The sequence below is a fragment of the Sinocyclocheilus grahami genome, unplaced genomic scaffold (genome assembly GCF_001515645.1).
Source record: "Sinocyclocheilus grahami isolate Dianchi unplaced genomic scaffold, SAMN03320097.WGS_v1.1 scaffold27.1, whole genome shotgun sequence".
Taxonomy (NCBI): Eukaryota; Metazoa; Chordata; class Actinopteri; order Cypriniformes; family Cyprinidae; genus Sinocyclocheilus; species Sinocyclocheilus grahami.
In genome coordinates, this window is record NW_015505206.1 from 211,628 (window position 1) to 238,028 (window position 26,401).

The window sequence follows — 26,401 nt, forward strand, 5'->3', positions numbered from 1 at the left end:
TGAGAATGAAAGGTGAAAGTGAACCATTCAAGCTCCAAAAAGGTAGGCTAATCTAATTGGTAGGCATCTCATCTTGTATTAGCATAGTACTAACAGCACCACGGCAAGTCGTTTTGGGTGAAATCATTTTTGTCCGAGACTGAGACAGGTTGAATGTAATTGGGCAGAATGCCCCACCCATCATGGCTTTCAGCCAATCAGATTCCCTCTGCTAGGTGATTGACGCAGCAGGAGTGCAGACGTGGTCCCATATCGGCTGACACCTGCTGCTTTACAATATGTCATCCCGTTCCTCTGAGAGCTCAAGAAAAACAACACTCATTCACACTTCAGACCTTCCTCTCATTTTATGATCTCTCTACGCTGTTTTCTCACCTCCCGCTTCTCTCTCTGCACATGCACACACACATTTGCCTGTAAATCTCATAGTGGCAAAACACCAGGGAAATTAAAGCAAATCAGTCAGCCTTCACACCTATGCTTGAACGCAGCCTAAATCATCACCCATATCACTGTCTTTCTAAACACGTGCACATTCTCCTTCAAACCTGCACACGCAATCAGATTTGCCCTGCGCAAGCCTCTAATTCAATCATTTCTGTTTGCCTTCGATTACACCCTTGAGACAAACAGAAGGAGACACATAGAGTGTGCAGTATTGTGCGGCAGGGGTTTAGGGCTGAGTTGACAACCACAACTGCAGTCAGTGGGCAGCAGCTGCTATATTACAAATGTACAGTTATCTGCTTTGGGACAACAAAAAAATTGTTATCACTCTAAGAAAAGCTGAACAGCTCTTTTTCTTTCCTTTTTCCTCAGCCTTTGCTGATACACAGGAGAAGATGTGCTCAGTGAAATGCAGTATGGTGTAGTAAGGCAGCTTATGTTGACAGAGCATCTAATCTAACTTTACTCTTTACTCATACACTTTTCAAGTTTCCAATATCAGACATGCAAAGCATATATATTTAATATACACAGTTTTATGCAAAAGTTTGGGCACCCCTCTGATGGTGCATAATAATTAGCTCTTTCTTTATAAGAAAATATTATAGTGATATGCCATTCAGTTTCTAGAGAAAGCTGCATAATGTGATGTTTTTCAGACAGAAATTCTGAGTGTAGCAGTACTGTGTTGTATGAAATAAAGTCAAATGTGAAAAATAGGCTGTGCATAAGTTTGGGCACCCTTTCAATTGTGTTTATTTTAATACCTGTAGTCTCTTATTGCTGATTAATTACAACACAATAATGATTTGATTGGCTCAGTGAACCTTAATACTGCAAACTAAGGTGCAGCCCATCATGGGAAATGATATTTAAGGTAGCTAATTGCTAGTTGTGCTTCTCCTTGATTCTCTACTGGAAAGTAGCAACAAGGGAACCTCAAAAGAACTCCCTAATGAACTAAAAACTAGGATAATTTGTCAATATGAATCAGGAGAAGGATACAAAAAATTTCACAAAGGTTTAAGGTCTCTGTCCCCACAGTCAGAAATATAATTAGAAAATGGAAGGCCACAGGAACAGTCCTTGTCAAGGAAAGATGTGGTAGGCTGAAAACAATATCTGAAAGGCAACAGCGAAGAATGGTTAGAATGGTCACAGACAAACCACAGACCACCTCCAAAGAGTTCCAAGAACATCTCGCTGCTGATAATGTCATTGTACATCATTCCACAATCCAGCACACTTTACACAAGGAACAGCTCAATGGAAGGGTGACGCAGAAAAAGCCTTTTCTGGGTACTGCCAACAAGCAGAGTTGTTTCAGGTATGCAAAGGCTCATCTGGACCAGCCTGAATTATTTTGGAATATTGTGCTGTGGACAGATGAAGCTGAGATAGAGTTATCTGGTCACCACCAGAGGCGCTTTACATGGCGGAAAAGAAGAACCTGTTCCCCACTGTTAAATTTGGTGTAGGGTCCATCATGCTATGGGGCTGTGTGGCAGGCACAGGTACTAGAAACCTTATCAGAGTTGAGAGTTGGCAGACATTTTGCAAGGAAGAATAGTCAGAATACCTGCAGTCAGAATTCAGGGACTTATCAGTGGCTGTAAGAAGCATCCACAGGCTGGTATTTCAGCAAAAATTAGATTATTCCATTGGGGTGCCCAAATTTTGCACCTGTCTGTTTTTGTTGTGATTCACATTGCATTGTTTCTGTTGATTCGAGACAATAAACACAATAAATAAAATTGATGAATGATGCAGTGTTAATTGACATATTATTTATTACAGTACAGAAACTAGAAAGTATATTTTCTACCTAATTCTGTGCAGAAATTTGAAATAATTGTTTCTAGTATATAAAACAATCATAAAATTGCCATTAGGAAAAAATTATAGATTACAAATGATTGATTATTGTCCAGCAGTGCATTTGATTTCTTATAGCAAATTCAAAGTAAGAGATAAGAAAAGAATTCCTTGTAAAAAAAAATGTTTTTTTTAAATAAATAATAATAATAATACATACATAGTTCTACATAAAATTATTGTCTTTGACATTTCTGTCACTTCTGAAATGATGGCTACGCCCCTGGTGTGACAAAATGTTAGCCTGTATAATACTTTTAAAGCTCTTTTTTAAATCTTGGCTTACATACATTTCTACATATGCCATGTCATGGCACAGCATCATTAAACTAGCATCTAACAATAGACAAAAGAGATTTGTTTTGTTTTGTTTTTCTGGTTCTGTAACCATAAAGGCTGCTGTGTAATTTACCCACTGACTAAGCATTTAAAGAATTTAGGGGAAGCATTTCAATAATCCTGTGAATGCACTTAAAGAATGAAGAATCGAATCGTTAATTGAATCGAATCTAATTTAATCTTGAATCAAATCGAATTGAATCGTTTTGTATTTGCAAAAATTATTCTTGAATCGAAACGAAAACCTATGAATCATGAATTGAATAGATTCCCTGTCTACCCAAAGATTCACAGCCCTAATATATATACAGTATAAACATTTTGTGGCTCTGTATGTCTACTAAATTCTAAAAATATCATATATTATAATATAATATACATTTTTGTTTGCTGATAGATTTTATGCATTTTATATAATATATTTTATATATTTATTTTAAAATGTGAATGCAACACTGTCTCTCTCTGTCAAGCACACACACACACACACACTGTACATACATACATATATATATATATATATATATATATATATATATATATATATATATATATACACACAATATATATAATACCAACACTGTCTCTCTCTGTCAAGCACACACACACACACACACTGTACATACATACATATATATATATATATATATATATATATATATACACACAGTATATACTGCATACACACACTTTTTACACGCATTTTAAACAATTTTACATAATATCATATATTTTTTATAATACGTAACATAAATATAAAAGGGGTGAATTGCAAAAACCATAGAGCAGAACACTGATCCCTTAAGAAAACAGGCAATTTTTACCCAAACTTCAAGAATTGGTTGATTTGAGCTAACATTGTTATGTCTAGCCAAGTTCGTTTGGTGCCACTAATAGTGCAGAATTTCCACACGTCAAGTTTAAAGAATTAAGGTTAAAAAATATATATATATCAAAAAGGGTGAACAACAGTTATATTAGACCAGATTGTTGAGAGAAAGAGACAAGAGCTGATCAAGAGCCCTATCACTCTCAACACAAGTCTCTATTCACACTCATGGCCCCTCAGCTGGGCTGTTGTTCACCACTTCACTTGATGAATTCTATTCACTTCTGTTCAACATATCTCTCTCCTCATCCTCTCTCTCCCTCTCATTCCCCATTCATTGTCCAGGTCTCTGTGGATGTGTGTTGGCACATATGTATGTAATCATATCTATATAGACTGCTAATGAGCTTATTGGAGCACAGACAACACACAGCGTACCCTGGCACACACGCGCCTCAGGGGCCGCCACAGGGAAGGGTGAAATTAACACAATCTATCCTATTCACGCTCACATTCTCCTCTTTGGTTGCAGTAAATGAACTTTAACCCTTGACACCATGACTGTAAATACACACAGCCCTGCTTCACAAACAACAATCAGACATGAAACTTTCACTAAACTGACAGAAGAGCAGCAGTGAGATGGGATAGCTGTGATATTTGAACGAGTCAGTCAAAAAACCTTGCCGGTTTTGCAGATTCACCAAATGGTCAAGGTTTGGCTGGTATAGACTAACTGCTACACATTTTGGCAGCTCTTTTAAAGGTACAGGTTTAGGAACGACCCATAAAGCGAGAGCCCTCTTTCTGCCGGCAGGACTGTGACCTTGAGCAAAGCTGCACTGCTATTATCACTGCACTCTGGGTATTGTATGATTCTCTGGAGGAAAAACATCTGCCAAATGAAAGAGAAAAAAGGAAGCTCAGCACTTTTTCTGGGAAACTACACAGTGCTGAAACAGGCACTTCTGTTTGTTTGGTTTCGAGATTTGGGAAAATAGCACAGATATACACACACACACACACACACATGGAGAGGAAGAAAAATCTGAAATTAAGTGTCACTCAGACGAGATGATGTGTCTTAATACTGTCACACACAAAGCATGCTTACTCAGGCATCTAAATGACTAATTGCTATAAACTATTCCAAATTCTAATCTTACCTGTAAAAGAAAATTCTCAGAAAAGAAAAAAAGTGTTTAAACAAACTTTTTAATAATAATAATAATTCATTACATTTATATAGCGCTTTTCTAGGCACTCAAAGCACTTTACCTTGCCAGGGGGTATCTCCTCAACCACCAGCAGTGTGCAGCATCCACCTGGATGATGCGACGGCAGCCATAGTTTATTGGTGGAGAGGAGACAGAGTGATGAAGCCAATTAGCAGATATGGGGATTGTTAGGAGGCCATGATGATCAGAGGCCAATGGGCAAATTTGGCCAGGATGCCGAGGTCACACCTCTACTCTTTTCAAAAGACATCCTGGGATTTTTAATGACCACAGAGAGTCAGGACCTCGGTTTAACGTCTCATCCGAAGGACGGTGCTTGTTGACAGTATAGTGTCCCCATCACTATACTGGGGCGTTAGGACCCACACAGACCACAGGCTTGCGATAGTTTTAGTAAAATAAAACTTTTTAGAATATTAAATATGCACTTAATATATATCTACATACTTCATTCAATACTATAATAATATAATATAAATATATATAATATTATTACCATTTAAAATAACTGGGGGTTTTTTCTATTTGAATATATTTTAAAATGTAATTTATTCCTGTGATACAAAGCTGAATTTCCAGCATCATTACTCCAGCCTTCAGAGTCACATGATCCTCCAGAAATCATTCTTTCATTAGCCTGTTTGATGCTCAGGAAACATTTATTATTATTATCAATGTGAAACACTGTTGTTCAGTACCCCCCCAAGATTCCTTGTTGAATTTAAAGTTCAAAAAGAGCAGCATTTATTTGAAATGAAAACCATTCGTCAGATTTTGTGTCTTTACTATCAGTTTTGATTAATTGAATACGTCCTTCCTGAATAAAAGTATTCATTTCTTTTCAAAAAATCTTACTGCCTACAAACTTCTGAACGGTAGTGTATATATATACACATTTTCTTTTAGTTCTTCTTCAATAATAATAATAAACCCTGACGAAAAATCGATGAATTTTCATCCCGTCCTTCATTATTGATGAGAATATTTAAAAGCAAACTCTGCCCCCTAGCGACTCATACTGCTTAGTGCAATTGCTCAAACGGATTTGGACATTCACATTCCACAAGCATTCACGTGCCGTAAAGTTTCAAAAGATCATTCTAAGGATTTTCAGAATCACTGAACTTTTTTTTTCTAGCAGTCACATAGCAAACATATTCTTTATTATTTTTTAAAGTAACTTCATAAAACAAAATATTCAAAACAAACATAAAAATGAACATTTGTCATTGTCTTCACAGGGACTGAAGATGATGCATTTTATTTCCTATCATTCAGTCATAAAAAGTGTTTCCCATTCTCTATTTGGTGAGAACTAACTCAATCTGAACCATTCACACAAACTGTTTCACAAATCTTAAAAAGGATTATTGCATATAATCGCATGAGCATGTGAAATGTCCGGATGGTCGTGTGTGATATAGGCTATGTATGTGGTGAAATCACATAATCTGATGCTCTATATAAGGTCAAACATTTCATTTCAGAGTTGAGAAACAACCGCCTGATGTTGTAGGCTACTGCATATTACGCTTTACTTCTGCTCATATTAACCGCACTGTCATGTATTCCTTAAAACAATATTTCATACAAATCTATTGTAGTAGATATAACAGAAATGCTAAGCAAAAATGATATTTTAACAGTGAGGAAGAAAGTTTAAAGTGAAGGATAGTCTATAAGTGCTGAACTGGCTCCACCTAGCTCTCTAAAAACAAAGGCTTGTGAGTAAAGTTAGTATGGATATATGGAAGCACTGGTTACAGATTATTAGTGGTGTTTGCTAAAACAAGAATTACTAATATTGTTCCTCATACTTAGGGTTAGGGATCTGAACAAACTCTTAAACCTAGATATTACACTTACAAACTATCAGACTATATCATAGGAACTTGGGGTTGAGCTCTTTTGAGTAAGCAACTGCATAGAAATGCACTAAAACCGTAGCAACCACATAGCAACATCCTAGCAACCATCGACAAACCCTGTGATCACTGTGATGAGTTTTGCACTGGCAAGCACTACTTACTTCTCACCCCAAAATGAAAATTTGCTGAAAATCTACTCCTCAGACCATCAAGATGTAGATGAGATTGTTTCTTCATCAGAACAGATTTGGAGAAATGTATCGCTTAACTGAGCAATTTAGCTCAACAATTGATCCTCTGCAGTGAATGGGTGCCATCAGAATGAGAGTCCAAACAGCTGATAAAAACATCACAATAATTCACAAGTAATCCACAGCACTCCAGTCCATCAAGTTATCTCTTGTGAAGCGAAAAACTGTTTGTAAGAAACAAATTCATCATTAAGATGCTTTTAACTTCAAATGTTGCTTTCGACTTAAATATGAGTACTCTATCCATAATATTGCTTTAAAAAAGGCCTTGTTTCTTTCAAACATGCAGCTTTTTCGGTTCACATGATGTTAAATGATGGACAGGAGATGTGTGGATTATTGTGATGTTTTTATCAGCTGTTTGGTCTCTCATTCTGACGGCACCCATTCACTGCAGAGAATCCATTAGTGAACAAGTGATTTAATGCTAAATTTCTCCAAATCTGTTCCGATATTCATCTACATCTCGGATGACCTGAGGATGAGGTCAGTTTTAAACAAATTTTAATTTTTGAGTGAACTATCCCTTTAAGGCAATATACAAAACGCATATTATTTTATAGTATAAAGAATGTAACAGCAACAATCTATACAACTGCACCCATTTGTAACAACATTTAGACTTGATTTTTTTGGCCAACCTATCCACAGCACTAAAACGCTCCTAGATAAGCTATTTGTGCAAATATCCAACAGAGCAGTAACGTAACTCCTCTTTCAGTCGCCAGCGCTTCCCGTAACTCCTGCTCACCTAATGTCCCTTTCTCTTGCAAGTCCCGCCTCTTACTGTCTCCTTCTCCCCATCTTCTCCTCGCTTAACCCTTTCTGAAAAACCCATTCAGCTTTCACTGTTCTCTCCCTCTCTCTCTCCTGCCTTGCCCTCGTCGCTCATGTGTCCTGATTGGTTCCAGATCTGCTCCACAAAAAGGAAGGCAAGAAAATGGGGAAAAGTTAAGAGCTGAAAAGAAAGAGAAAGTAGAGATAAAAGAACAAAGTTTAAGTTTCATTCCCTGTACTGTTTGGATTCAGCTTTTACATGAGCTCATCGTAGCGGGCCGGCTGAGATCAAGCAAACCATTACATTGAGGTCAGCCTTCCTGTTGGGCAGCTCTGTGTCCAGCATGTGATTAGAGAGAGAGATACTATACTGCTTGTGACAGGCTCATTCTCATGCACTTTCATCTGTCTATTTCTGTCCGCAGTATTTTCTTTTTTTTTTGGTTCCGCACCACAGAACTTCAAACATACTATCGTTTCATCTGATGTGTAATTATTATGATTATAATTTTCAGATTGATCCATGGGGGACCTGAATTCTGACTCAGAGAACATCAAATTCAGCTGCACAAATAAAATAAAAAAACAGCAAAAAAAAAAGTCACAACAAATAACTTCAAAAGTCACAGTCTGAAAAAGAAATACTGTTGTGGTGTTACCTTGTAGTTCGTGTGATTGTGTGCTCTCATAGTCTGGAAGTTTGGGGGAAGTCGTGGCCTAATGGTTAGAGAGTCGGACTCGTAACCCAAGGTTGCGGGGTTTGAGTCTTGTATCGGCAGGGATTGTAGGTGGGGGGGAGTGAATGTACAGCACTCTCTACCACCTTCAATACCATGACTGAGGTGTCCTTGAGCAAGGCACCGAACCCCCAACTGCTCCCCGGGCGCCGCAGCAAAAAAAAATGGCTGTCCACGAGAAAATAAATTTTCAAACAAAACATTAAAAACAACTTCATGGGTGTTCATTTAATACGTTTTTCAACTTAATCAACATATTTTAGGTAAAAATTAGGTAAAAAAACTTACAATGAACTACAGGCTCTGCTGTGGCTCCTACTGAAAAAGAAAAGAAAGAGGAAAATTGGGTTCAAAATGTGAATTATTATACTGTATATTATAATTATATTAGGATTTCTGTCATACATTCTCAGCTGTTTTTTTTCCCTGAGGTCAATGTAGTCGAGTTTTTTTTGGACATTTCTCGTCATGACCATGGCCATTTTTCACCTGCTTATTGACCACCTACAATACTGTGCTTTTTATTGCTGTGCCTTTGAGACTTCTATGCAAAACAGTAATTTTAATATTATTTATTACTTACTTTATTCATTCCTTTTGAATCAGCCTTTTTTTATTTAATTTATTTAGAATCTTGTAATTTTGTTTGTTTTGTAATTTTAATACATATATTAAATATACTTAAACATGAGCTATGGGTTAGTTTGTATTGCTTCATCCTTCAATAACAACCTCTTCGCAAAGTCTGGATGAGATTGTGAAACAGGACTGTTTTAATTCATTTGTGTAGCTTTTACCCCAGTTGAATATGGAAATATATCATATGTTCCTGTATGTATGTGACGCTCCATACCTCGTGGTCGTTTACAGATGACTCCATGTGTGCGGTTTTTGCAGGACCCCGGCCTCCAGAGGCCCGTGTTGCTCTGAACCCAGAAGCAGCTGTTGGCGGACAGCATGCTCAGATTAGCGTCCTGCTGCTCCCAGTTACTGTAGTCCACTACTTGACTGTCTGACCACTCCAGACTGCCTTCTGTGGAATCGAACACATACACACAGGTCTAGATAAAGGAGATCCAAACTGCAGGTCAATAAAGGAAACAAGTGTTGTTCATTAAACTTCTTGCCTTTGGAGTTAAAGATCATTCCAAGCCAAGCGCCGTGGGCCTGTTGTTGAAAACTCTGCATGTGCTCCCATACAAAACTGTTCTCGTTTTCATCTAATATTGACAACAGCTTAGCTCCCACTGAGAAAGGAAAAACAAGATTACTTAAGTTATTGTGTGTAATATACATTATTACATATTACAATACATTAATGTGTGTTCCTGTGCTGATTTTGTTGTTTTTTTCCCCATGTGTAAACATTACCTTTGTTACACATGCGTATGGCCTCATGTTTAAATTGTAGCTCGTGGAGGATGAATGAGTAGCAGTGATTTCTGAAAGGAACCCAGGACCAATTACCTACAGGATGTGGGCAAAAACCCGGATACATCCACCTGTGTTCTATCATTCTCTCTGACACAAAAACACAACAAGCAAAAGGCTATTAGAACACACCTGCAAAATTTGTGCAAACAAAAAACACCACAGATGGATCCAAATACACACAGCTTACATCTAAAACGTAGTCAAGGTTTTTTTGGACATTTCTCGTCATGACCATGGCCATTTTTCACCTGCTTATTGACCACCTGCAATACTGTGCTTTTTATTGCTGTGCCTTTGAGACTTCTATGCAAAACAGTAATTTTAATATTTTTTATTACTTACTTTATTTACTCATTCCTTTTGAATCAGCCTTTTTTTATTTAATTTATTTAGATTCTTGTAATTTAGTTTGTTTTGTAATTTTAATACATATATTAAATATACTTAAACATGAGCTATGGGTTAGTTTGTATTGCTTCATCCTTCAATAACAACCTCTTCGCAAAGTCTGGATGAGATTGTGAAACAGGACTGTTTTAATTCATTTGTGTAGCTTTTACCCCAGTTGAATATGGAAATATATCATATGTTCCTGTATGTATGTGACGCTCCATACCTCGTGGTCGTTTACAGATGACTCCATGTGTGCGGTTTTTGCAGGACCCCGGCCTCCAGAGGCCCGTGTTGCTCTGAACCCAGAAGCAGCTGTTGGCGGACAGCATGCTCAGATTAGCGTCCTGCTGCTCCCAGTTACTGTAGTCCACTACTTGACTGTCTGACCACTCCAGACTGCCTTCTGTGGAATCAAACGCATACACACAGGTCTGGATAAAGGAGATCCAAATTGCAGGTCAATAAAGGAAACAAGTGTTATTCATTAAACTTCTTGCCTTTGGAGTTAAAGATCATTCCAAGCCAAGCGCCGTGAGCCTGTTGTTGAAAACTTTGCATGTGCTCCCACACAAAACTGTTCTCGTTTTCATCTAATATTGACAACAGCTTAGCTCCCACTGAGAAAGGAAAAACAAGATTACTTAAGTTATTGTGTGTAATATACATTATTACATATTACAATACATTAATGTGTGTTCCTGTGCTGATTTTGTTGTTTTTTTCCCCATGTGTAAACATTACCTTTGTTACACATGCGTATGGCCTCATGTTTAAATTGTAGCTCGTGGAGGATGAATGAGTAGCAGTGATTTCTGAAAGGAACCCAGGACCAATTACCTACAGGATGTGGGCAAAAACCCGGATACATCCACCTGTGTTCTATCATTCTCTCTGACACAAAAACACAACAAGCAAAAGGCTATTAGAACACACCTGCAAAATTTGTGCAAACAAAAAACACCACAGATGGATCCAAATACACACAGCTTACATCTAAAATGGAAAACTAACATACTGCACTGTATGTTTTAGTTTAAAATAACAGCAGTAGGGTATAGTATACACCATTGCTGTTATTGTAAACTAAAACTATTAAAAATAATTTTTGGTAAGTTAAGTTGAAATATAAATTTGAACTTAAAAAGAGAAAAATTAGAAATGTTATAACGATGTTTAATAATGCTATAATAGTATATAAATAATTCTAAAATAAATCTGGTATACACTAAATATTGCCTGTTATTATTTAAAATTAGTGCTGGGCAACGATTAATCGCATACAAAATAAAAGTTTTTGTTTACATCATATATGTGTGTGTAATGTGTATATTTATTATGTATATATACATGCATGTATATATTTAAGAAAAATATGTTGTTTATATATTAAATTATATGAATATAAATATATGCATGTAAATACAAATATTTTCAAAATATACACTATATGTGTGTGTCGTTATATATACATAATAAATATACACAGTACACACGCATAAAGAAAAACTTTTATTTTGGATGCGATTAATCGTTGCCCAGCACTATTTAAAATAGTATAGAAAATCTGTGTCCCAATCAAATAATGAAAATCAACCTTGGATGCATACTGAACTTCATTTGGAAATTCAATGCAAATAAATAGTACTAGTACTATGAAAGTATTCAGAAGCATACTTTAACACTTTCTTACCCGTGTTAATTTCACAGATGGCAGCATTTAATTTTGTATTACAAGCAGCCACAGTCCACTGGCCTTCAATTGTCATGTGACCACATCCATACATTTGATTAGGCTCTCCATCCCGCCAGTCACTGAATTTGAGCTCCTCTTCACCCAACCACGTGTAGCTCCGAGCCTGGAAATACAAGAAGCTTTTGCTGAAGCTCTGAGATGTCAGAGAAAGAGACACACAAGTCGCAGACGATGTCTCACCCCGTCGTTGTGTAGCCCGATCCAGGCGGATTTGTGGAGCGTGCTGAGGAGGAGGGTGAGGTAGGCGTGCTGCCGAGGATCTCGCACCGCTGCCAGCGTTCCGTTAATGGATTCACACACCTGCACAGCTGTGTACCAGTCCAGAGGCTTCTGCAAGATCCGGTACTGCACGCCATCAAATTCTAATGGGCCATCTAATAATGGGGGAAGAGGGTCCACGCCAGGGGGCAAGGCAGGGTCTGGAAACACATGCAGACAGGATATTCTAGTGCTTCAGGGTATATAGTACAATGTATATTTGTGTGAGCATGTGAATTTAAGATATTCATGTACCTTTATCCTTCATACAGATGAAGCCGTGTTTCTCTGCATCACACCTGCGAGACGCCCACATGCCCATCATCCGGGGAGGACTACCGTGGAGAAGCACTATGCAGTTACCCTAATGGGACACACACACATATACTCAGATTGATGGGTGGATGGCTGGATTTATAAATGATAATGTAGACGGACAGAGAGAGAGACAGACAGAGAGAGAGACAGACCGACAGACAGAGAGAGAGACAGACCGACAGACAGACAGACAGACAGACAGACAGACAGAGAGAGAGACAGACCGACAGACAGAATGACAGACAGACAGACAGACTTTTCATTTGTCTGTTGTCCACTGGTTCTCCAGGGGCCCAGTTAGTATAGCTAAGTAACCCAGGTTCAAACCACCTGAACTGAGCCTGTGATTCTGAAGTAAGCCCCACCCACACATATAAACTGCTGTTGGGCAGCAGAGTCACAAGGAACGCTGAAGAGAGAGAAAGAAATAGATCAAATGCAGAGCTTAGTCTGTTTCCATTCACACAAATTAATGCTACACAAAGCAAATTGAGGGCTGTAAGCATCAGAGACATTGGGGCATGTCATTTCCAATATTCATATAAGTTGTCTATAATTCTTATACTTTCAAATTTTTTGTAATTTTTTGTGCGTGAACTATCAATTTAATGTAACCTAGCTTCTCTTTTGTGGTTTGTGTGTGTGTGTGTGTGTGTGTGTGTCTGGGTTTGATTTACCCTGAACTCGGTGGTTTGGCACTGTCACTAGCGTGGCTCTATGTGTCAAACACGTCTTGGAGGCAGATTCCCAAGTGCTACGACTCGACAGCTCTTCTCCAAACACCTTATAACACTGTTAGAATGTGGGGGAAAAAACAGAATGCAGAGATTACTGATATAAGAAAATGAATATTTCTGTAAGAAAGTCATTTTCAAAATAATAATTTTTGCTAGATCTTTATTTTCTTACATTCCAAATGAAAAAAAAATTAATAAAAATATCTTGCTTCATCAAAAGAAGAAGAATTTTCATTTTTGGCTGCCGTTACAAGCAATCTGAATTTTTACAGCCCCTCCAAAAAATCTGTCAAATATAGATAACTTTTCATGATCTAATCAATTCCTGACAGAAACAAGTTCCACCCAATGTTTCTCAATGAATATCCCATTTCACATAGAAATATGTCACATTACAAAAGTAAAATGAAATATGAGACTGTTTCACAATTATTTTAGGTAGGTTTTGAAAGACAAACAATTGCAATTACTTTAAGTCAATGTAATCTTTCATTTCTTAGAAAAAGTATAAAGTTTATACACAGTATATAAAAAAAGAGATGATCCAAAATGGTTCAAATAATGACCAAAACTAAATTTGAAAAATGTTTCAAAATTTTTTTCATTACAGTGCAGCCTTGCAAGTGTAATAATGTATAAAAGCAGACAGTCTGTGTACCTTGTGTAGAAAAGGCCTCCAGCCCTGGGGGCAGCCGGCAGGTATGAGAGGAGGAGCGGGTGTGGGAGGGATGGTTCCTGTCACATTCACCCTCTTACACACGTATGGAAGATCGACGTGACACCTCTGGTCTGACCAGTCACCTGAGACAACATTAAGGTAATTCACTAAACTCACTGCTGTTGAGTCACATATTCCACAAAATAACTTCAAAACGTCTGAACCTTCAATCTGTGCACTCCTTTCTTATGTTTATATAAAATGTGGTCAAAACCGGTGCATGTCAAATTCAAGGTGAAGATGACATATTTTCTGATTCGATATGTGTGTAAAAGGAACCAAACCTTTTGAGGCAGAGATTTGAACACATTTGGGCTCTTTGCTGATTGGTCGAGGCTGTGCTAGTCCCCAGGACACATAATTGAGCACCGAATGATCAGACCACCTTAATCTCCCATTGTGCTTCAAACTGTGCAAGCCAATCCACCACAGGTCATTTTCTTTGCGAGACATCTGGACACAGTAAACACACAATTCTTGGTTAGTATTGCAAACACATTTCATATAGCATTTAGCCTTCGATAAACCTCTTTATGCAAAATATTCATCTTTGCAAAAGGTATGAATCTGGTACAAAATCTGGTACAAAATCTGTTGCTGGTGTTGTACCCTTTCAAAATTTACTAATATGTACCTTTAAGGTACTAATATGCATAATTTAGTGATAAATAAGATACAAGAGTGTGCCTTTAAAAAAGGTACCACCACAGATCTGATCCTTTAACTGCTGTTAATTTAATATTTCATAAGCATACCTCTTAGAGGACAGTGTGTAGTTGTGTGCTTACCTTGCGTAAAGTGCTAACCAAAAACTGGTTCTCCTTAGGAGAGTGCATGGAGACCAGGGAGGCGTCGAACCAGGAGCAGATCCTCTGAGCCTGGTCCCACGTGGAGCGATGTTCAAACATTTTATACTGGGCCTCCTCAAAATCGACCCACTCTAAACCAGTGTCTACACACACAAATGTATAATAATGTCACATTACTTAGAGTCAAAATCACACTCAGCTCACAAACAAACTTGTTAAGCTTTTTCTTTTGATAATATTACAGTCTTAAGAGTGCACTGCCACAGACCTTCATGGCTCTCAGGTTCCTCTTCCACCTTCCCTTTCGATATTTTGCAGATCCAGTCCAGCTCAGACTCGCAGTGTGATACCAGCCAGTTGGTGTCAGCCATGTTAGCTGCTCCACACTCAGCAGACCCATAATTCCCCCTGCCAAAGTTCTGATAGGACACCTGAAAGAGAGAAAAAAAGACTTTGTATGGTAGAATCGCTAATAAAAAGCTACTATGTAGGTATAATATTAAAGAAATGGAAGCAGAAAACTCTGATATTTGCGGTTGTTTTTTTTTTTTTATGGCAATGATTCTCTACCAGGGGGCCAGGGACCACTAGGGGGCATCATCATACTTACAAAACGCCCTCAAGATTACTTAAAATAATAAAAAATTAGCCAAAACAAGCATTAAAACCTTTAAAAAAGTTATCATTAAAAAACGTCATCGTGATCTTTCTTATCCTGATTTACGCCTTCAAAACCCCCTGTTTTTATTTTTGAAGAACCAGGATTCTCCTGGTCTTGGAAAACCTGGATATATATGAGAAATCCTGATTTTAATAGTTCTAGACCTGAAAAATTAATATACATTTTACCAGTTATGCAAAGCTCTAAAATATTAGATTTTTAACGTACTGAATATTTTTTATAAATATATTACATTCTTTAAGAATATTTAGCTCCTACACATTTTGGAACGCTGAAATGTAATTATTTTAATTACAATTATTATAGTTGCTTTTTTTTATAAGATACTGTAACTATAACTATTAAAGGGGTCCTATTATGCTTTTTCACTTTTTTAATTTTAGTCAGTGTGTAGTGTGTATGTTACGGTATACGAGTGGAGCAACTGAGCGGAGAGCACACGCATAAAGCGGGATAATACGCAGAGCGTCACACCACGTGAAAGTGTATCCTGAGCGGTGAACTCATTTTCGGCAGCCGAAATTTCGGTGCATCTCTAATTATTGGCGACATCAGAAATGGATATTATATAATAGATGCTTTTTTGAACATTTTAGCAATTTAAAAATATTAAAAAAGGATTTTTTACACGGCATCCCTGCTCTCGACAGACGGCACCCCGGTTGGGAAACACTGTTCTAGTACACCCCCAAAACAAAATCAAGACTTTGTAAAAGAGCATAATAGGACCCCTTTAACTATAGTAGGACTTCCCATAGATTAAAATATGTTTTGTGTCTTCAAAAATATTAATATAGGGCCCTTGAAGTCAAAGCAATTGACAACATCTGCTCATAGATGTCTAGTACAGTGTTTTCCAACTTTTTTTTGTCTTATATATGCCCACAGCCCCATGGATAACATTCAGAAATGTGTTCCTCTAAAATCATACTGGATATAATTAATCATCATGAACGATTATTAAAATATCCATCAGTGTTATTAGAACAGTAAGTATATACACACACTGTACACACTGGTCTAGTACAATTAAATACAATAAAAATTAACAGTATTTTAAGAAACTCACTGCTGATCCGTCACTCCATGTCCAGCTGTCACTATTTCTGCGGGAAATTCCGATCCACAGCCAGTGCTGCTCATGATCCTCCGCCTCCCTGCCCACACAGCCAATCAGAAGGCAGAGTGGTTAGACACTACTCTACTATACTATAACAGGCCCCCATGATGCATTCGAATCATAAAGTCAAACTTATCATAAACCGAACAAACATAACCTCTACCCTATTCTGACTAGGGGTATTTGAGTGTAAAAACTGCTAAAGAAAAATAAATTTGATTAATTCTCACAAAAATCACACCTTCAAACATCACAAACACACAGTGTTCCTTTAGGGCTGGATTTTAGACGCTTACCCGAAGGCCTCATGGAGGATCTGGAAGACATAGGTCTCTTCCTCTGGCATGCTGAAGCTGGCGAGCTGAGCTCCATGTTTCTGGCAGAACTTGTGAGCTTGAATCCAAGTCAGTCTCTTCTCCAGTGCACCTGCATGAAAGACCTACAAAAGTACAGCAATGAGCAGACCACACACACCCCAGTACAAACAAACACACAGACACCACACAAGGACTGGCCAAAATTCAAAATGTATGAATTGGTTCACTTCTTGAATTGAATGGACACACTCACAGGATGCTGAACTGGATTTGAAATGAAATGGCAGGAAGAAGAATTTACAATTGTAAATTAAAAAAAACTTTTGTGATTATTCATTTTATGATGAATTTGCAATCATTCATTATGACTTTTTATTCCCTGATATGTCAAATCGATTAAACGGATTTCATTAGTCAAAAAAAATTAATACAGCCATCGAAGAAAAAAAAAAAGATTTAAATGCATCATTTGCCTTATTGAACATCAGTGAATGTTTGCAGCTTTTGTAATAGTTGTGTACGAATCTCTCAGTTGTCCTCTTTGTGAAAAGATGCATCTCAAAATTATACAGCCACAGCTGGAAAGGAGTCAAATATGCAGAAGATGCTGGAAAACCAAAGAATGTGCAGGAGCTGGAGGATTTTTCTCATGAACAGCTATCATAAAACATGAAAACAGTCATGGATCATCCAGGTAACAACAGAGTATTAAGAATCAAAGGTACACTCTAAAAAATGCTGGGTTGTTTCAACCCAATGTTAGGTCAAATAACTAACCCAACTGTTGGGTTAAAAAGTTAATTTAAAAATATAACCAAAATTTAACCCAACAGTTGGGTTAGTCCATATTTGACCCAACATTGGGTTGAAACAACCCAGCATTTTTTAGAGTGTATGTAAACTTTTGAACGGGCTCATTTTTAAAAATAAATTCAGCAATTATTTTGTTTTTTGGACTTTATGTAAACATCGGTTGCGTGAAGTAGCTTATTCATGACAGTACTAAATAAATAATAAAATTAATTTTTTATGATCCTTCTTATTTTGTTAAAATTATTAACATTTTCATAGATTCTGCAAGGTGTTATGCAAACTTTTGAGCAGAACTGTTAAACTAGAGCCATCTGGGAAAATTAATGTTCTTTTTATTTTATTTTACCAGTTTTAGAAAATGAATGTTAATAATTATTAAATATAATATATGAATCTATAGGTGAAATTTCCACCATGTTTAATTATAATGTTTAAATTGTTAATACAGAAAGTCATGTTGTTTTTATAATATCTTAATATCTTTATGCCTCATAGCAGATTAGAACTGGGCGATAATATAGTTTACATTTTGCAATGATACAAGCAAACATGCAGTTAAGATTTGCTATATAGTATAGTGTTTATCACTATGTGAGTATACTGTGAATAAAGTGGATTGAGTTGGATATAATATAAATAATATATATACCTAACTTAATTTTAAAGAGCTGGGTGTTACTGTATGTATGCGTATAAATCTGGATATAATATATATTCAACTTTACATATAGAGCTGGGTAATAATATGATTTACATTTTGCAATGATATTTATTACATTTAAAGTTACAGTTCTGCAAATTCAACTCAAATTTTAATTTAGAAAGCATTTCAATTTTGAATGGCGCACAACCTTGTAGCAGTAGTGGAACTTATTGGTGCTTTTCCATCCCGATGGGCATGATCCTGTTAAGGAGGGCGTGGGCTGAGGAACAGGGGGGCTGGGGATGAGAGAGTCCTGATTCTGTTTGCAAATGTATTTGGAGCGGACACTGGCACAGTCCTTCACCTCCCACAGACCCATGGCCTGCCCCGCCACCATCACCACACAGCCTCCCTTTATCTGTGCTGCAACACCACAAGACAAAAGGCAGGTTCATCCTCAGCATTTAATTTTATTTTTAAAATAAAATGTTAGCACCAAATGATCAACAGAAACAAATTATTCAGGTGCACACATGGTCATGCCATACACACGCTCGTGTGTGTTTCTGTACCTGGCTGGTCTCTGTTCCAGTTGGTGTATGTGAGCTCCTCTCCCGTTATCCAGCGGAACGTGCCGGTGCTGTTCTCATTATACAAGCCGAGCCAGAACTGATCGGCAGATCGTCCAAACACCAGGCTGCTCACAAAGGCCTGCTCAAACCTGGAAATATGCACCTCATAAGTCACTTCAGAATTCATCGATTTCGGGAAAGAGCATTACAAGCTGAATACAAATCCAATGTTGCTAGGCTTGTGTCCAGTACCTGTTATTAATAATGACGAGTGTGGCATTGTTGCTAGCGCACATTCCTTTTGCATCATTAAAGGTTAGAGATTCTTCTCCAACCTTGAAGCAGGAAGGACTGTGCCATCTCCAACCCTGGAGAGATTCACCAGAGGGAGAGAGAAAGTGTGCAGTGTTATAATGCATTATTCTTGCTTGAAAAATAATGAATAGGTAAATGGTTCTGAACAGTTCAGCATATTTTCTAAACTAGTTATTTTTTGCTAAGCGTTAAATGTACAGTGACAACTTTAAAGCATCTGGAAATTCGTTTGAAATGTTATTTATTTATTTACTTAATTACATTTTCTTATTAAATGCATGAACACCAGCATAAACCAATCTGGAGTAGCTAGGAATTTATACTGGTCTAAAAACAGTAGAATTTACCCTATATGTATAAACTATATGAATTAGACCAATGGCAAAACAATTAAACCCACAGGCACAAAGCATGCACACACATGCATGCATTCACACACAGACACCCACATGTTAAGGAATGTATCTAAATTCCACGTCAGCACTAGGCAAGAGGCAGTAACTTGACCTGTTTGCCGGCTGTCTGCTCTACTGTTTAAGACATTACAGAGAGTCAGATGTGTTCTCTCATTGTCTGACAATGACAAACACACTATGACTCCAAATTTAGCAGCCTGTTCCAAAAATGAAGATTAAATTGTTAAAACTAGATTTTCATTTGCAGACTACAGGGCTACAATGCAGCAAAAGAATAGTGTTAATGCCTTACAAAATTATTGTAATTTGTAAATCCAAATACCAGAAAAAGAGGGGGGAAATATGCAATGTACATACAGTATCATTCAAAGGTTTTTAACATGATTCTGACAGTTCTACAGAGATAAAGGCTGCTGAAAAAAATCCACTCTGCATTAACACTTAACACTGACTCAAACACACATATGCGTGAATCCCACAAAACCTCTTAAGAACATGTCTGGCTATTTCATAAAATTATACTTTTGTCATTATTATTTATTTTTTGCAATATTTTCTTGACAATTAAGCTCATTCTATCTACATCACCATTTGAAAGTGAAATTGTTTTCATGTTCTTGAAAGAAGATTTTATTCTTACAAAGTCTGTATTTATTTGTTCAAAACTACAGTAAAAACAGTAATATTTTGAAATATTATTACAATTTAAAATAACTGTTTTCTATTTGAATATATTTTAAAATGTAGATTTTTTTCAGTATTGTGCTAATTAATGGCTTTGTTGAAACTGTGATTTTGTTCAGAATTCTTTGATGAATAGAAAGAAATAGAAAGAATAGAAAGTTATTTTCATAACTTTACACTGTATTTATTTATAAATATATTTACAATATTTATATATATTAATAAATATTGATGAAATGAATGCATACTTGCTGAATAGAAGTATTCACTTAAACGTATTAAATATCTTACTGACCCCAAACTTTGAATGGTGGTGTAAATAAATCAGTTTCACAAAAAATAAATAAATACAATCACAATTCAGTATGCAAATATTATGTTAATGAGTTTGATGACACTTAGTTATTTTAAGTACTGAACATTTTATCAGTGTAAGTCAAAAACTGCTGAAACAAACTACAAAATGAAGTTCAAATGGGGCTAAATTAACTGACAGAAATTTGTGAAGAAGAAAAACGAAAATAAGTAATATAAAGTATTTGAAAGAACTTGTATGAAGTTGATGAGGCATGTATTACTTTTACTATTTATTACAACCCCCATTTATTATAAATGTCTTATGAATGTACATTTATTTACAACCCCCCAACCTTAAATATTCTGTTTGGACACATAACTTATCAAATTGTGTGGCTTATGGAAGAAATGTGTGCTATTACTTCTTTAAGTTGTAGGACTTTTTTTTTTTTTTGCCTGATGGTCGATAATACACAGGGGAAAAAACAGCATAGACCTACATTAATCTTATCTCTGAAGCAAAACCACATAGCAACCACCCAGAACACCCAAGCAACAAGCTAAAACATTAGAACTCAGAAAATCAGAAATCAGAACACCTTTAACAACCAAACAGCAACATCCTGGAAACCCAAAGCACCCATTTGCATAGGTGAGACGAGTTTTCTTTAGGGAAAAAGTAACTTAGTCAAGCATACTGTTTTAAAGCTTTAGGTTATCCACTAGTAACCTCTGACCTCTGAACTCTGACCTAGGCGATGGCATCCAGGGTCACAGCTCTTATTTAACAGATGCTATTACCAGGGTCACAGCAAGGTAACAACAACACTCATTTAAAACAAAGACGGTTTCATGTAGAGCTGCTGTAGATCTGGATGAATTGGGTGGAGGGATGACAGACGTAAGGCAATGAGAATGAAATGTAGCCAATGTATGCATATTTTGTTTCTGTGTGCTTGCTAGAGTAACTTGGTCCATGACCTCAAACTTTTTGTCCTCGGTTAGCAAACACTTATGAGTTATGAAGACTAGCGTGTGTGTGAGTCAGACTCCTCTGTTTACTGTATGCTTGTGGCAGGTCTGGGTCTACTGACCACATCTGGAGTTTTAACAGCATGACACAGCGGCGACTGTGAATAGAGTCTTTATGCCGAGAGAAAGAGAGCAACAGAAAGTATGTTGGGGGAGAAATCCAGCTAAACAGAAGTAACAAACAGAAAACTGCAGGAGCTGCAGAGAACAAAACAAGAAAGGGTAATTAGAGGATTAAATCTAATGAAAAAGGAAGAATGACAAAGATGAATGAGAAACATAAGGAGAAAGGCAACAGAGTGAAAACCAGAGTGATTTACCCGTTTGCAGCCGTGGTCCTCTATCCGATCGTCAGACTTCTGTGCTGGTTTCTTACAGATCGAGGGCAGCGAGTAATTACATGGGCTATCGTTCCAGCGGCCCTCCTACAAACACACACATACTGTATAATGAGGGGTTATCATTATGAAGCTGCCATAAATTTTAACTTTTAGGATCACTAACTTAATTACAAGTATAAAGGAAAGCAGATTCATATCCATTAACATCATTCTGACAATTGAAAAGGGATAAGGTTTGCTACAAAACACACTTGGCATTAACTCACTGTACCTTTAACACAATCCACACAAAACCTCTCAAAAACATGTCTGGCTATTTCACCCTAAAATTATACTTTCGTCATGATTTGTTTTTTGAAATGTATTTTTTGCAATATTTTCTTGACAAGCTCGTTCTACACTATCGATTAAAAGTTTGGGGTTCGACTATGCTAAAGTCACTTATGCTTATTTTAAGTCTGTGTTTATTTAAAAAACAGTAATACTGTAAAATATTATTACAATTTAAAACAACTGTTTTCTATTTTAATCTATTTTTGAATGTAATTTATTCCTGTGATGGCAAAGTTGAATTTTCAGCAGCCATAACTAAAGTCTTCAGTGTCACATTATCCTTCAGAAATCATTCTAATATGCTGATTTGATACTCAAGAAACATTTCTTATTACTATTAATGTTGAAAAGAGTTGTGCTGCTTAACATTTTTGCTGAAAGCATGATAGATTAATTTCAGGATTCTTTAATGAATAGAAAGTCTATAAGAACAGAATTTATTTCAAATAGAAATCTTTGGTAAAATTATAAATGTTTTACTATCATTTTCAATCAATGTAATGTGAATAAATATATTAATTTATTTTAAAAATCATTCTGCATTTCTCCTCTTCAATAGCTTGTTTCCTAAAGTAGCCATCAAATAAACCTGTATTTTTTGGCTCCTTAACAAATTGCTTTTGTTCCTCTTGTGTTCTTTGCTTTGAATAAATGTGTCTGCTAAATGCATAAATGTAAATGAATGATATCTCAAGTGAATTATATCACAAACCAAATGTGTGCTATTAAAAAAGAAAAAAAAAGCTTACTGATCCCAAACTTTTGAACTATATATATTTATATTTATATATACTCACAGGCCCCCAGATGGTGACACAATCCTCATTTACATTTCGAAAATTGTTGGGCTCAAATGGATGCCAGAAAGTGAAGATGACTGGAGTGCGATCCGTCCATTCAAAGTTCATCTGCATAGCTGTGTCATGTAGACCAATCCATAACTCCTCTATATCTAAAAGACAGGAAGATAGAGTCTGAAACATCGCAAAGATTTTGCTAAATGATATAAAATATTAAGACTTGTTGCCAGAGAATATATCTTGAATTACGTTTACTTTTACCCCATTGGCAAATTGTGCTATTTATAAAACTGAATGAGGTTTATGCTCAAGAAAAAGAAAAAAGCAGTTTCTGTTTTTACTGGAAAGACAAAAATACTGATAAAGCAAACGTGTTTCTGTACATTTATGAATAGGCATTTATTTGCATGTGTATACCTTTCTTCATATGCTTAGTGATGAATTCAAGCTCTGGGAGGGTGTGGACGCTAACGAGGTTAGCCTCCATCTTTTGACACATTTTGTGGGCAGAGCTCCAGTCCAGGTTGTCTGAGTTCAACCTATAGCAGCCCGCCTGGAAGTTTTGCCAGCCTACATCACACTGGTACCGCCCATCATCTGCCCAGGAGTCTGTTTCACACACAGACACAGGTGAGATCCTCGAGACCGAACCAGACTTTCAGGTACATCAGCAGAATCTAAAAGCTAAAAACTTCTCAGCTTGCTGAAAAACATGCAATTTTGGGGCAAGATACTCAAATTGCATGGCTGGGCCAGACAAGGTTTACCTCTGAAATAAATCAAGTCATTTTCAATCATTTAAAGTATAAGTGTAAGCAGTGGTAACATTGCTCTGTACATTTCTATGTGAACCACAAGCCAAAAATGCATACCTGTGGTGAAGGGGTCGAGTGTGGCATTGGGCCGTTTCTTGCAAATGTAAGGCAGAGCCACTGAACAGTCCCGGTTGTGCCAGCGACCCTGAGCATCGGTGCTGATCACTCCACAGTTTTCCTCCTCGTCATAGCTTGGCATTTCTACAACACACACATCCATGAGACAAATCAGATAAAAATACATCCTTCCTAATGCAAATGAGCTCTAAGAATTTTTTAAAAAGTCTTAATGTAAAATAGTGTTTTATTTGTAAGAAAAAAAATATACATTCGGCTACAGTATACTGATTCAATGTCCAAGTGGGTGTGGTTATAGGAGGGTGGGGCTGTAAGGGGTGTGGCCTCACCTGTTTCCCAGTTTAGATATTTGAGAGGGGCGGAGTCAGCCCACTGCCAGCCTCCATTGAGATCTAAATCATTCAGGCCCATCCACAGGGTGGCGCTGTACCCAGTTAGCAAACCTACAGTACACACACAGTTTATAAACGCATTCCACTGAGTTTTAAACAAATATGAGAGCAGCAATTTCTGCCTTGTTTGTTCTGCATTTACCAGAACCCTTTCATTTTAATCCCTTTGCAAAACAAATCATTTTTAAAGTAATGAATATAACCATGTTTATATCCCTCCATCTCTCACCATTGATAAAGATTTGTTCCTCTACTTTAGTGATGCTGAGCAGGTCCGCTCCCTGCTGTTGGCAGCTGGTCCGTGCTTCACTCCAGGACAGCGTGGCCTGAAAGTTAAACTGGTAACAGTTATCCATCAAAGGGTTTATGTCCCAAAACGTCTCACAGTCAGTACCTTTGGAAAGAGAGAGAGATGCATTTTAGTAAGCAGGAAGATGTGCTCTATGATGTACAGTAGTCTCACATTCCAGCTTCCAGACAGTGAAAGAACGTTCTGAATTTAACAGGTCAGCTCTATGAGTGACGTGAGCAGCATCAGCTGGATTCACTCACTCTTCACTGGGCAGAAGCCCCAGCGTTGGTCCTTTCCGTAATCATGAGTAGTGGCACACCAGTTAAAGCCATCCTCCCTGCCCACGCTGGTGCAGCTGTGGAACCACTGGCCATCGTACAGGAAGGGGAAGTAGCATGGGCTGCCGTGAGAGTTTCCTTGGATGGTGTAGATTTCTATGGAGAAGAAGAGACAGAGAAACATATAAGATCCCTAACTTCTAGAAGGAATTCATGATTACCAGAGAAGGCTGATAATGATAAATACATAGTTTTAACATGGATACAAACATCTGCCAAATTAATAAATGTAAATGTAGGAGAGGAGAGGGAGTATTTTATCATGAAGAACAAAACAGATGTACATTTTATTGCTGTCTGCTGTTTTTATGTGTGTTTTAGTATCAGTAGTCCATTCCACCATAACAAAGCAGTTATCCCAGAGGTAACAATGTAAACCTGGCAGTTATGGGTGAAAACTGCTTTTCATTTGGTCAGACTGTGGCCGGACATAACTGTACATAATGCTTCTATACCGTATAATAGTTTTTTTTATAATAGCTTCTAAAACCACTCCAGTTGTGCATTGTCATGCTAACTTACCCAAGAAAAAACATGGATATAGTCATTAGACAGAAACAATGATTTTCATTTTATAGACAGATAGACAGAAGGATAGAAAAGACAGATGAACACAAGAGAGAACAATGGATAAATAGAATGAACAACAGTAGACAGACAGAAAAATAGATATAAAGACAACAATAAATAGAACAAACAAACAACCAATAGATAAACAGGCACAAATACGGACGGACGGACGGACGGACGGACGGACGGACGGACGGACGGACGGACAGACAGACAGACAGACAGACAGACAGACAGACAGATAGACAGATAGATAGATAGATAGATAGATAGATAGATAGATAGATAGATAGATAGATAGATAGATAGATAGAGAGATATATATGATTATATGATGATGATAGACAGATGGATAGAAGGATAGAAGAGACAGACATACATAGAAAAATAGATAAATAGAATGAACAATAGTATATAGACAGACAGACAGACAGATAAATAGATAGATAGATAGATAGATAGATAGATAGATAGATAGATAGATAGATAGATAGATAGATAGATAGATAGATAGATGCAGTGAAATATATGATAATTGATAGTCAGTTCATGTCTATGTGAAACTTCTGCCTCTCTTCCTGAACTCTGTTACCCCTCCTCTCTCCTTCCCTCTTTGCATTTTCACACTTTCTTCCTCTCAGTTGCCCCTCGGTTGGAATGCAGCTGTTACTATAGAAACCCCTGGGCATTCTGTCTGACTGTACAGATTAGCTCTCAGTCTACACAGAGAGTACACAGAGAGCAACATGAGGGGGGGGGGGGGGAGGAGG

At 37.1% G+C, this 26,401-nt stretch overlaps 1 protein-coding gene across 1 annotated transcript in view; it reads right to left on the reverse strand.

Moving 5' to 3' along the window:
* Positions 1–8,168: 8,168 nt before the first annotated feature.
* Positions 8,169–26,401, reverse strand: part of LOC107568156 (C-type mannose receptor 2-like) — a 30,136-nt gene continuing 11,903 nt past the window's right edge. Inside the window, exons 3-31 of the mRNA XM_016254066.1 lie at positions 24,984–25,157; positions 24,661–24,825; positions 24,369–24,482; positions 24,019–24,162; positions 23,564–23,755; positions 23,144–23,298; positions 21,993–22,097; positions 19,181–19,296; positions 18,929–19,077; positions 18,565–18,779; positions 16,880–17,022; positions 16,533–16,620; positions 15,050–15,212; positions 14,761–14,924; positions 14,257–14,425; positions 13,913–14,055; positions 13,195–13,309; positions 12,766–12,926; positions 12,455–12,563; positions 12,122–12,360; positions 11,879–12,044; positions 10,930–11,079; positions 10,686–10,805; positions 10,412–10,591; positions 9,733–9,882; positions 9,489–9,608; positions 9,215–9,394; positions 8,650–8,676; positions 8,169–8,188 (exon numbers count right to left, since the gene is read on the reverse strand). Of these exons, the coding sequence (XP_016109552.1) occupies positions 8,169–8,188; positions 8,650–8,676; positions 9,215–9,394; positions 9,489–9,608; positions 9,733–9,882; positions 10,412–10,591; positions 10,686–10,805; positions 10,930–11,079; positions 11,879–12,044; positions 12,122–12,360; positions 12,455–12,563; positions 12,766–12,926; positions 13,195–13,309; positions 13,913–14,055; positions 14,257–14,425; positions 14,761–14,924; positions 15,050–15,212; positions 16,533–16,620; positions 16,880–17,022; positions 18,565–18,779; positions 18,929–19,077; positions 19,181–19,296; positions 21,993–22,097; positions 23,144–23,298; positions 23,564–23,755; positions 24,019–24,162; positions 24,369–24,482; positions 24,661–24,825; positions 24,984–25,157 (4,136 nt within the window). The remainder of the gene's footprint in view (positions 8,189–8,649; positions 8,677–9,214; positions 9,395–9,488; positions 9,609–9,732; positions 9,883–10,411; positions 10,592–10,685; positions 10,806–10,929; positions 11,080–11,878; positions 12,045–12,121; positions 12,361–12,454; positions 12,564–12,765; positions 12,927–13,194; positions 13,310–13,912; positions 14,056–14,256; positions 14,426–14,760; positions 14,925–15,049; positions 15,213–16,532; positions 16,621–16,879; positions 17,023–18,564; positions 18,780–18,928; positions 19,078–19,180; positions 19,297–21,992; positions 22,098–23,143; positions 23,299–23,563; positions 23,756–24,018; positions 24,163–24,368; positions 24,483–24,660; positions 24,826–24,983; positions 25,158–26,401) is intronic.